Raw genomic sequence first — 11,884 nt, 5'->3', positions numbered from 1 at the left:
AAATTAAAATGTGCTTTTGAAACTAATAAAATTGAACTCACTGCCAAAAAGGTTCATGTCAGGTTCCAACTTCCAACAGCATTCATGAAAAGGACCAAGAGTAGCATGGGAGGGGAAAGGACACACAGCTAAGACCAACATTAGAGGCAATATTCAAAGGGGAAAATGAAATCAAAAGACTGAAGAGATTAAAGAAATTACAAAGGTATGCATCTGTGATCTTTAAGGTTTTGTTGTTGTTGTTGTTGTTTTCTTATGCATGTGTAGCTGAAAGTGTGATTACTACCAGAATTACAGTGGTTATTTATTTACACTGTTCATTACAGCGGGATAAAATTTTTAATGTATATCTCAGGAGTAACCTTTCCTTTACTACAGGGGATTCATAGCACCAGCATCATCGGGAGGGCCCAAAACATAATTAACATCACCTACAGCGTCATCTATTCACACTACAGGAGTCTGAAATTGAGGACTAAACGACTCTCAAACACCTTCTACCCAAAGACCATTAGACACCTGAATAAAATAATCAACACTGCTCTTCTACCACCTCATCACAGCTATTAAGTATAATTGCACTATTTCTTACAGTATTATTAGAAGTATCTGTCACACTAATAAACTACCTTGCATAAGCATTAACACGAGTTTGCACATTCACTACTTGTACTTGTCTCATCCTAGAATCACAACAGAATATTTTCATTGACATAAACTGGGTAAAGTATTATTTTCAATTTTTTTTCCCTTTTAAAAAAATGTTTCCCTTAAAATGTTTAACCTGTGTTTTTTTCTTTTAACTGTATGGTTTTATAAAGTCAAATAACTTTCACACTGTCCCGCAAATTTTTATTTATCCAGGAATAAACACAAACGTTAGAAACCAAGGAAACAGCTGCGAGTTGCGTTTACCCGGCGTTTACGACAGTTCTCTTTCATTTCCGGCATAAACACATGGACGCCTGAGCCACGAAAACATGAGAGGTCAAAAGTTATGGTCGTAATCTTCAGCATAAACGGAACATAACACAGAAACATGGTAAGTTGAAATCGTGATTTACCACATGAAATGTGAAAATGGTTGCATGCTCGAGAGACTACGGAAATAGCGTTTGAAGGCGTTATTTTTAATAGCTAAGCTAGTGTTAGCTTTACTTAAACGTGCATATGACCCAACACGACTGGACCAAGCTAAGCTAAAGTTTGGTGTTCTTCTTATTTTAACCAGCACGTCACTATTAGCCTGATAATTGGACCATTGATAGGTTTAAATCAAATGTAAACACGCCGCTTGGGTTTCGCAGCGAGCTCCAACGCGGTCACTGGTCTGCTGATTTGCTTTGTATCCCCTAATGTCATGAAGCTTTCTGATTTCCACCTTTCTGCCTCCGCAGGCCAGCTCCATGGTGGCAGTGGGACTGGCTCTGGCAGCAGCTGGATTTGCAGGTCCGTGACTGGAAAATTTTGTTGTTAACTTTGTCAGACAGGGTTTCACGAGTGTACAGCACCATGGACATTGAACTTCAGTACAAAGCACTTGAATTGCAAGGAAACTATTAAACAAAATGCATACACATATATGGATGACATAAAAATAGCTGTACGTAGTTCTATTTTTGTAAATTTACATATGTTTTTGACAACTTTTTAATAGTGTTATTTGCACTTTGCACATTTATAGTGTCATTTTGCTTAATATACTATCCCGAGCAGGAATAAGAGGCTTAAACTGTCTTACAAATAATGTAATGAAGAAAATATAACTGTGTGGTCAGACCTCTCAACATCGGCAATCTAGCTAAGTGGTCAGGTTAAGCTAGATATCAACTCAGTAATTCGACCCTGGATTTCCTGGTCTAGCAATGACAGCGCTCGCATAAAAGAGGCGGTTTTGGGAGCGAGTGACTGATCACAAACATATAGAGTAGAGCTGCATATTTAACAAAAGTAAAGCAAATTTTAATGCTTAACATAGAAAAAGGTTAAACACACAATGCAGACTAAATGCAACACATGTTGCAGGCAGCGCAGCAGCAGTGTGACAGAGCTTTCCACGCATAGTATGTATAGTAAAAAGCCTTGTTAGAAATGTTTGTAGACTGCGAAGCACTTTGTAAATGCATTTAATCTAAAGGGAAGGAAGGATGGTGTGAAACACAGATTTACAGTCTGACTAATAGACTTGCAGTTATAATAGTTGGTGTTTTGCAGCACCATCATCACAAATGATAAATATTATATTTTGGAAGACTGTTGTTCAATCCGTTCCATATCATAACAGATTCTTTTTGACTCAAAACCAAAACCACTGAATGATTTAACTTTCATGTTTATGTTGGTTTTCTGTTTGTCATCTATCAGTAGGTCAAGGGCGAGTCCTGTGTGTGTTGACAGAAACTACATGAAACCTTGTGTTTAAGGTTTAATTTAACAGTATGCGAATGCTCCTCGCCTCCAAAGCAGATATTAAATTATGAAGAACATTTACATTACAGAAACCTGAGAGTGCAAACCTCTGCCAACGTCGTTTAATCTCTGGGCAGTATTTACTTTTAAGGGAGTAGTATTATATAAAGTTTAGGAAGTTTGAAGTGCAGGAAAAAATCAGATAAGGGTGGCATGACATGCTTACTTTGATTCCACAAACATGGATTATAGGTATTAATTTGTAAATAGGTGGACATGAATAACTGGAGTTTATTGTATAATATTAATAAACTTGAAAGAAAGGCAGGCGTGAAATGTAAAAGTGAGGGGAGAGGTGACATGATATTTGGAGGCAAACTATGATGTGACTTTTAGAATCCCCATATACCAGTATCATGTCCTAAACAAAGGTAGTAGAACTTGAAGTAGTTTTACAGATAAAAGATGAAAGTTTGACATTCTTTGACTTTAAAGAAAAGGTCAGAGGTCAAATGTGATGATATTTTAAATCTTTACACAACGCTCTCTATATGTTTACAGTACACAACACACTTGTAAGAATCATAGTTTCTAAGTTATGTGGCTTTTTATTGATTTTCAACAAATAAATGATTAAGCAGAAACTGAAGATGTAAGACAAATGTTTTTTGGTAGTTCGGTTAAGCTAGGTGAGTCTAGGTGATTTTTTGTTAGATAATATATTCTCAGATTTTCATATATTACAGGTTGTCTTGTAGTGTCAGTACTGTATCTGTATTGTTGTACTGTGATAGTAGCATTATTGTGGGAAAAGTATTGTTAGTTGCACCGGCGCCCAACCCTAAACCGCATCAGTGTTAACAGTAAAACATTTAAGGGACAAATCCACAGATTGATTTGTCATCTGAGATAAAGTGGATTTGCCCATCACTGTAAACGTCTCATCTTTTTCATGTACCAGGTCGCTATGCCATGCAGGCCATGAAGCAGATGGAACCCCAGATGAAACAGGCCCTTCAGAGCTTCCCTAAAACTGTAAGAAGGAACCCGTGTTTGCTGTGATAACTCTGCCAGTTCGATGTGCAGAAAACACAGACACATGTTGGTCTTTGCATTCAGTCTGCATTTAGTTTTCTCTTTCCTAACTCGTAACCTCGACTGCACACATTGTTTCAGGCATTTGGAGGAGGCTACTATAGAGGTGGATTTGAACCAAAGATGACAAAGAGAGAAGCTGCTCTGGTTTTAGGTGTCAGGTATGTGGATGCTGATCAGCACTCAGCACTGATTCTTAGTCTATCTGTGATGTTACAATACTTCCAGGTTCAGAGAGGTTTGGTCTTGTGCTGCACGGCTACCTTGTTGTGTTGTTTGTAGTCTCTCCACTACAGCAGCACATTTAACAACCACCACTAATCACTCATAATAACTCACTGTTACATACATTTACTGTTGCACCACTATTCTGTCTTCAGTCCCACAGCCAACAAGAATAAGATCAGAGAAGCTCATAGAAAACTGATGATCCTGAACCATCCAGATAGAGGTAAGAGAAAGCTTAGTGCTTACTCAAAGACCGACTATTTTTCTGATGAGTCTGTTATCTAGTGAAAATAAAAAATAAACAAAATACTACTAAAATACTATGAACAAAGTTCAGTATATTCAGAGTATCTTTCCATTATCTGGCTTCACTTGCCTTTGCCTACAACGGTGGTCAACTTTATAAGTCAAGCAGGGACTTCCCAGTGTAGCTGTCAGCAAATTTGGATAAAAATGGCTGCGTTGAAGCACCAGAACAATCAGAGACATGTATACTGAAAGCAGAGCAACAGAATTTTTACAAAAGAATAAGCATAAAAAGTTCATTCAGACATAGTCCTGCCAAATGTACAAATATGATACAAGGTCCACAAAGTCCAGAGAGGTGTTCAGCTTTAGGATTATATATCAAGGTGTATAAAACAATAAAATAGTTTCAAACTTGTTTGCAGTCAACAAAAAAATAAAATCAAGGAATAAAGTTCTTCTCAGACTTTAAAAGCTTTCAAGCCTCCTGGTATTTGTGCACACAAGTCTGAGGCATCACTGCAGAAGAACCGACACAGCTCTGTTCTGGAAAACACTGCACTGGCTCGAGAACCTTCATAAAAATTGGTGACCACGTTTCACAATTGCACTTTATTTACAATGAAAAGCTGATCATGCAAAAAAATCAAGCAGCTGGAGACTCGCTTATTCAGACTGGCTTTTAACTAGTTTTAGGCTGTATGATGTCATATGTATGCTGTTTTATCGTTTTGTCTTCTGTGTTTTTATTGTTTTTATTTACCCACTTTGTGGGTTTTGACCTGTGAAAGGTGCTGTATAAATAAAGTTTACATAACATTTAACTTCAGAATGTAGTCCTGAGCTGTTACGCATGAGTGGCAAGTCTGTTAACAGGTCTTAGGTGTATTGTCAACATCCTGCATAGTAAAAGAAACTGTTTTGTTGTTCAACGTGAAGTGTGTGTGTGTGTGTGTGTGTGTGTGTGTGTTGCAGGTGGATCTCCCTACTTAGCAGCAAAGATAAACGAAGCAAAGGATCTGATGGACGGGCAGGCCAAGAAATAAAAATGGAGATGCTTATTCATGCACTGACTGACTTGAAAGTTTTTCTAACTGATTGTTCTAAAAATAAAATCACACTGTACAAGTGCAGACCAGAATCCTGCCATTATTACTGCTCAGTTTATATTGACTTTGTGAAATTCTATAAAGAGGTTTCCATTTGACAGAACTTCAAATTGTTTTGCGTTTTTTAAGATCACACATGAAGTGTGTTTCTTAGTCCAACCTACAGATGTCTCATAAGCAGTTACTAAACTTAATGGAGTCATTGAGTATTATGCATTATGTGAGAGAACAAAGACAGTTTTTCTACTTGTGATTTTACTAGATACATTTGGACATGTGAATATTATGTTGCATGTCTTTTTTTAGCGACAGCACGCTGTTGTTAATGTGGTAAAATGTTAGTTGGTTTGAACACTTTAGCATTAGCAGAAACTTAAAAAATGTTCCTGTGCTTACTGAAATTACACTTATGTGATGTTCCAATGTAACAGGTTAATTCACTCAAAAGCAGATTTGTGGTTTAAATCAACTTAAGCAGGTGAAACATTTTGCATTTGCATATGGAAATGTTTTGAAGCTTAGCCAGTGAAAAGAAGCCGGTTGTATGCTGAAAAAGAAATTCTGTCTGATGGATACTGAAACATGAGTGGTGACCAAATCAACAGCTTCTAAGTCTGTGAACCTAGCAACATGAAACTGCCTGTGACTCCACAGAAGCCAAGAGGGTGTGTTTGCAGGATCCCATCTGTGGTGAAAACACTTCATTACGTTCAGTCAAAGACACAACTTTTCCTATTTCTCATTTCATGTTTTTAACTTGTAAAAGAGACACCACAGCTATCATAGACAAATCATGGCTAGTAACGGATGCCTACATTGTATTCATACATTTAATAATCTTTCTGGCTGCAGGATAATACAAAAACTAACAAGACACTTTTCAATAAACTTGGTCAAGAGTTAGATGATGTGGGTCATGTCTCAGTTTTTGAAAAAGACAAACCTTGTTTAATAAACTCGAACTGCACCAGTATACTTTACACATCAGTAAACAGGTTATTGTCACATTCACTATCCAAATCAGAATCTCCACACAATGCAGCGACGCAGCATTCCTGAAAAGTATGTGTACAGCTAACAGTCACAAGCAAGACACAGAGATGGGTTTTAGATCTACACGAAAGATCAAGTTTATTTAAGAACCACCTGCATACAAAACATATTGCACATCAACCAACCAGACGATCCTTAAAAAAACAACAAAAAAAACTTTACTGTAGTTGACCCAACAAAAACACTTGGGATGTCACAACTCTCAGTAGTCCAAATTTGTCCCAAAAGAAAACCTCTAAGCATCGCATGTTAGTGTCAAGAAAACAGAAGAGATTGTTTTTGTTTGTTTTTTTAAATACTGTACATTTTCTTAAAAATAAATAAACCAAATATATCTCCTTCCTTAGTGGAACAGTCATGACCAGTTTCCAGCCAGCCAGTGTGGAAGAACCATGAAAATGACATCGTCACCTGGGCAAGGTTTTCTGGAAACATCTCAACACCGCAGTGGTCGGTTTTTACAGGGCTCTGTTTTCCCCAACAGTGGGCAGATAAAAGTGGACAATACCCTAAAAGAAACTCAAGTGACTTTATTGAATTCCTAGTGAGGGAAAAAAATGTATCAGCATCAAGCATTACTCGGGATGTACGTAATGAAACAATGTTTAGGAATGAGATGTTTCCAGGTGGCCGAGCACTGATGGTACATATCTGTCCAGCACTAAACGGTAACAAGCCAGTTTTCAGACTCAACTACAATCACGTTTTAAACAGAAGAAAGGTTATGTTTCAGTGCAAAGAAAACAACTCTTCTACAGTTTCTTTTCCAGACACGATGTAAAAGCATTTCTTCTGTGACCCAAGTGGTTGCATATTGGAAAAACAGGAAGCAGCTAATGTGAAATTCTTCAACAGATATATTTATTTATATATATATATTTATATATATATATAAAGGATAACTGGATTCATCCCCACCCTCCCCACAACGAGAACAGACACTCCTGACTTTAAAAAGATGCCCCTAAAATCTTTTTGGGGTGTTTCAGTGGTTGCCTTCACCTCCCGCAGTACCATAAGAGAACATTTAGCACATGGAGACGCCGTGTCTGGTTCCGCTGTGGCAGATGAAGGCTAACACAGAAACAGGTGAAAGGATTTCAGATGGCATGCAGAGCCAGGCAACGACATGTTGAATCTACTCTCAAGGCACGACAGCTAATCACGTTTATGTCAAACATACTTGGGGTTTCCAACAAGCCAATCTGCACTGTGCTACTGCCCATGCAGATCAGTTAATTTACATCCTGAAATAAGTTTATGGAAGCATTTTTCTGGATCCAACTAGGAAAAGGCTTTTTAAAACCCTGCTGTGATGTTTCTACGAATAGAAAAAGGACTGCTGCATTCATACCACAGTATGGGTTTGACTGGAATCCCTGTCTGATTTAATAAACGCTGTACTCAGTGCAGCCTCTCCCAGAGCTCTCAGTGAAGACAGGACTGAAAAGCAGTTCATGTACACATCAGTAAGTTTATGTGTGTTTGACTATCTTTGGCAAGCTCATACAGGAAGAACTATTGTAAAGAAAAAAAGAAAAAAAAGTAAAATGAATAGTTGGATAAAACAGGTGTAAAAAGGGAGGTTCAGGTTCTGACCTCTGAAACTTGCACAGCGGAACAGGTCACAAATATTTGGAAAATCTAAAATAAAAAAGAGAGAGAGAAAACAGTGCTTTAAATGTTATGGTTCACTTCTGAAGCTGCTCCAGTCATGGAGATTCAATCAAGTGCAGCTCTAGAAGTTCAAATATTTGAAACCATTTTCCTTGCCCTGACTAGGAGAGTCCATTAACAACAGCTTGTGGGTTAGATTCCTCCTTGTAGGAGACTTTAGTGGACTTCTCAGTGGAAGACCTGGGAGCTCTTGTGCCATTGTTGCCGTCGCCATCGGCTGCACCGTTAGAACCATTAGTGGTTGCCACGGCAGAGTTTGGGCTGTGTTCGGCGATGACATCCACCTGACCCTAAACAGAAAGGTGGGACAAACAGTGTGTGATGGGTGAGAGAGAATGACGAATGAATGACGAACACTAAATCACCAGTGACTGCCAGGCTTTTAAAGCAGCGAGAAGTGAGGATATTGTAAACTAGGTACTGACCACATCCTTGTTTTTCTGGGAGTCCTTCTCAATCATCTGTCTGCTCTGAGACTCAGCCCTGGATATGTAGTCAGCCACAGTAACTGCACAAATACAACAACAGAGAAAATAAACTATGAAAGCACATGAAGACTGACTCCTTCATACCAGAGCAGAGGCACAAATCTGTTTCAGATATTCCAAACTTCATCAGGATTGTATCGTCTTCACAGTTCTTGTAGATTAGTGAAACACACACAACAGCAGCATTTGCAGTGTGAAGTGAATTACTATTAAACCTGTGTACACAGTTAAAGAAAAAGTGCCCTTTCTCACAGTCTGAGAATAACTTTTTTACTAATTATGCATTTTAGATTCAAGATTACACCAAAATATGTTAGAACAATTTACAATGACACACCACACAAACAAGACTATTAATTGCTGTTAATGTCGGCATGACAAAGCAAAAGCAAGTTGTGACAAAGTTATTGGTAAAAAAAGGTTTTCTGCTAAAAAAGAGATGCATACTCATATTTCTACGTACCAAACCTTGTTAGAAAATGCTATATTACAGTATTGATCAGCCATATTGAATCAAATAGCAAAAGCCAAGAACACGACTGCTCAGTTTTCCATAGTTTGTGTTTAGCATGGTGTTGGTGGAACACAAACAAACACAAGGTTTTTTTAGTCAAGTCATTCAGAGTGCTCACTGGAGGAGGGCACACTAGGTGATCCAGTTGCCTGGTTACCTGGCTGCCTCTCTTCAGGCAGACGGTTTCTGCGACGTCGGCTACGATTACGACGTTGAGGTTTAGCTTCCTGGTCATCTAAAGGTGTCAGGTCATCACAAACAGAGGGATTGGGGTGGAGGGACTTACATCGCGATCTACAATTGTGATCTACTTTGAGCTGCACTGACGCCCTTTATGTTTCAAAATAGAAATGATGCACTGCTGCACAGTCCTGACAGCTCAGAACAGCAGTCGGTATAACCTGAATACACTGTGTGAGACGACAACAACAACAACAACAAACATCTAGTAACGTTCATACCTGTTCCATTTTCACTCATAGAGGCGTTGTCTGACTCGCTCATGCCATCAATCAGAGTGGTATCCTCGTCTGTTCTGCGTCGCCGAGATCTTCTGCGGCGGTTAGCAGGCAAGTTGGAGTCGCTAGCATCTGTATCAGCTGTCTGATCGGTCTCTGTGTTTACCTCCAAGGCTCCATAGTGATGGTTATCCTCATGGTCTCGAGGCCCTGCTGCACATACAGGATCAGATTAATAGGCAAAAACTTTCAAACAGAACTTTAACAGAAGAAAATGATAACTTAGAGTGTCAATATATCTGTGAAGGTTCCCAATCATCATCCAGACGTTTCAAGGAAACTTAAAGCTTCAGTCCAGAACTGAAGAAGCTTCTTGGATGAAACGTCTTCAAGGAAACTTAAAGAAGTCCAGACGCTTTTCTTTCCAAGCTCCCTAGACAAATTAGAGTGTCCCTACTTTCCTTGAATTATCAATTTTACCAGAGCTGTTGCTGTAACTTCCTCTTCCTCCACGTCCCCTTCCCCTTCCTCGGCCGGGTCCTGGCCTTCTGCGGCCATCTCTCTGTGGGCGTGGGCCTCTCTCCCGCTCCCTGCAAGTCCACCAAACCAAATGAAATTGATTACACAGAACAGCAACCAGCAGTTTAGTCAAAAACTGGTGAGATAATGCAATATATGGATCACAGTAAGCTCACCTTTCATGATCTTCTCCAGCCAGAGACCAGTCACTCAGCTCATCTTTGCGCTCAGAATCTGTCTCAGAGGCGTTGGACTGCTCTGAGGTGTTGCCTGAGTGTAACCAAACACGTGTGAGAAGACAAAAGAAAAGAAAGAAAGAATAACCCACATAGAAAGGATAGAACAAAGAGGGAGAAAGAAGGAGATAGTTATACACCTTGTTATAGGTGCGAACAATCCAAACATTTGACCTCCTGCATGATTTTACTGTATATGTGATTTTTTTGCACATATAGCGTTTGATTTTTAGAGATGCCTACCATATCCAGTGCTGTAGTTGTGGCCCCTGCGTCCACGCCCTCGGCTGTTGTAAGAGCGACTGCCATGCACGGACGTAGAGGAGGCATTGGCATTGTTTTCTGTATTATACCCGCCTCCTCTCTCCCCCCTCTCTCCCCTGTCCCTGTCAACTGGTCGGTGGCCCTGGGTAACCTGACGCAACTGTTCGTCAATCTGCATCCGTTCCAGACGAAGCTGCTCCACCTCCTAGAGCAAAGGAAGACGATAAATAACACAAAAAAAGCAGTATGTTCTAAACTAAATAAATAAAAAATGCAAATCTGAGAGCTTTGTTTTAAAATAGTCATCACGGCACACACATGCATAATGACCATACACACATCTACATCACATCCAATTCGCCTTGTGTTGTTTATTCTTAATCTTGCTAGGCTGCCTCCCTGTGTATAATCCACAATCTGCCTCAGCTCTTCCGCTAGCTGTGCGCCCTCTGCAAGTAGCTCCACCATGTCCTACACACAAACGGTGCAAAACAAAGCACACACGAAGCACCAACGCAGCACAAAACATGCAAACAGCACAGGACCCACACATACACATGGTGCAAAATGGATACACAGCAAAATACAGACTGCAGAAGAGCAAATTTCACATATCTATGAATCCTGCACTACGTTTTTATATAAGATTACTTGCTAAAGACTGAATTGGTGGTAAATTAAAATCCAGCTCATCAATACGGAAACGAAGGCTTCATTGTAACTAAAGTAACGGCCTCCAATATGAAATATTTTGACAATATTGTAATATAATCATTTTAATATTATTTCTATTTACTGCATACAAACATATTTTCCATCCTTCTGCACTTAATATTCAAATCAAATTAAATATAAGAAATTATAATAATACATCTGAGAACACTATCTGCAAAGCACATACAAAAAGCAATCCTGCTTGAGCAATGTTTATTGTGTGCTGTTTCTATGCTAAAAGCCGGGCAGTGTCATTAGTCTTGTGCCAGAGTGGACATTAAAAGCAGCTTGACATAGCTGGGAATTCACATTGCAGCATTTGAAAAAGGTTAGCAAACGCAACACGCAGACACACGCACAAAGGTGCTCGTACATTTAGGTAAGAGATGTGGTACTCCAACAAGACCTGAACGTTGCCAATGCTCTCCTTAGTGCCGACAAATGTGAATGGGACCATTCCCTGTGTCAACAAAACAAAAAAACACAACACAGATGTTAATATGGGACTGTCCAACTAAATGACACTGTTTGTACGCTCTGTACTCCTATAGACTTTTAAACATCTGTCATAGTGATCAGTGCTTTATCAGTTGGGGGTAAACACATCGCAGTAGCAGGCTTACTTCTTGTCTGGGCTGCTTGGTATCGTTGTCTCCTTCTATCCTGACACGCACCACACCGGACTTGTCCACTATCTCCTGGATGACCTTACCATTTTTACCAATCACTTTGCCTAAAGACAAAGAAAAGAGAAAAGGATCAAAAGGTGGGATGTCGCAGCTTAGGTCAAAAAGATGAGACACTAGTAAACTGAGGATATATAAGCACAGTACAGGGAGTGCAGAATTATTAGGCAAGTTGTATTTTTGAGGAA

At 39.3% G+C, this 11,884-nt stretch overlaps 2 protein-coding genes across 11 annotated transcripts in view; one reads left to right on the top strand and one right to left on the bottom strand.

Annotated features, from left to right (window-relative positions):
- The first annotated feature begins 894 nt into the window (after nt 1–894).
- Nucleotides 895–5,119, top strand: dnajc19 (DnaJ (Hsp40) homolog, subfamily C, member 19). Its single transcript, XM_005736927.1, has 6 exons — nt 895–1,042; nt 1,398–1,449; nt 3,371–3,444; nt 3,586–3,665; nt 3,885–3,955; nt 4,954–5,119. Exons 1-6 carry the CDS (start codon nt 1,040–1,042, stop codon nt 5,022–5,024), a joined length of 351 nt encoding a protein of 116 aa, XP_005736984.1. The 5' UTR covers nt 895–1,039; the 3' UTR covers nt 5,025–5,119.
- A 1,073-nt stretch (nt 5,120–6,192) lies between these two features.
- The window catches only part of fxr1 (FMR1 autosomal homolog 1), a 15,294-nt gene continuing 9,602 nt past the window's right edge, over nt 6,193–11,884 (bottom strand). Inside the window, exons 10-19 of one of the 10 annotated variants that reach the window (XM_005736921.2) lie at nt 11,634–11,743; nt 11,384–11,479; nt 10,636–10,767; nt 10,276–10,501; nt 9,973–10,066; nt 9,758–9,867; nt 9,281–9,487; nt 8,938–9,054; nt 8,243–8,325; nt 6,193–8,107 (exon numbers count right to left, since the gene is read on the bottom strand). In XM_005736921.2, the coding sequence (XP_005736978.1) occupies nt 7,919–8,107; nt 8,243–8,325; nt 8,938–9,054; nt 9,281–9,487; nt 9,758–9,867; nt 9,973–10,066; nt 10,276–10,501; nt 10,636–10,767; nt 11,384–11,479; nt 11,634–11,743 (1,364 nt within the window). In that variant the 3' untranslated portion in view covers nt 6,193–7,918. Of the gene's footprint in view, nt 8,108–8,242; nt 8,326–8,937; nt 9,055–9,280; nt 9,491–9,757; nt 9,868–9,972; nt 10,067–10,275; nt 10,502–10,635; nt 10,768–11,383; nt 11,480–11,633; nt 11,744–11,884 lie in introns of all 10 variants that reach the window. The other 9 variants (XM_013911814.1, XM_005736920.2, XM_005736922.2 and 6 more) reach the window with 9 other exon arrangements.

The sequence above is a fragment of the Pundamilia nyererei genome, unplaced genomic scaffold, assembly GCF_000239375.1.
Source record: "Pundamilia nyererei isolate P.nyererei 1_Seehausen unplaced genomic scaffold, PunNye1.0 scaffold00072, whole genome shotgun sequence".
Lineage (NCBI taxonomy): Eukaryota > Metazoa > Chordata > Actinopteri > Cichliformes > Cichlidae > Pundamilia > Pundamilia nyererei.
This window is presented reverse-complemented; position numbering and strand designations above follow the sequence as displayed.

Coding starts and splice junctions, on each gene's coding strand:
- dnajc19 (XM_005736927.1), top strand. Junction 3,445..3,585: donor TTCAGAGCTTCCCTAAAACT/GTAAGAAGGAAC, acceptor ACATTGTTTCAG/GCATTTGGAGGAGGCTACTA. Junction 3,666..3,884: donor GCTCTGGTTTTAGGTGTCAG/GTATGTGGATGC, acceptor TTCTGTCTTCAG/TCCCACAGCCAACAAGAATA.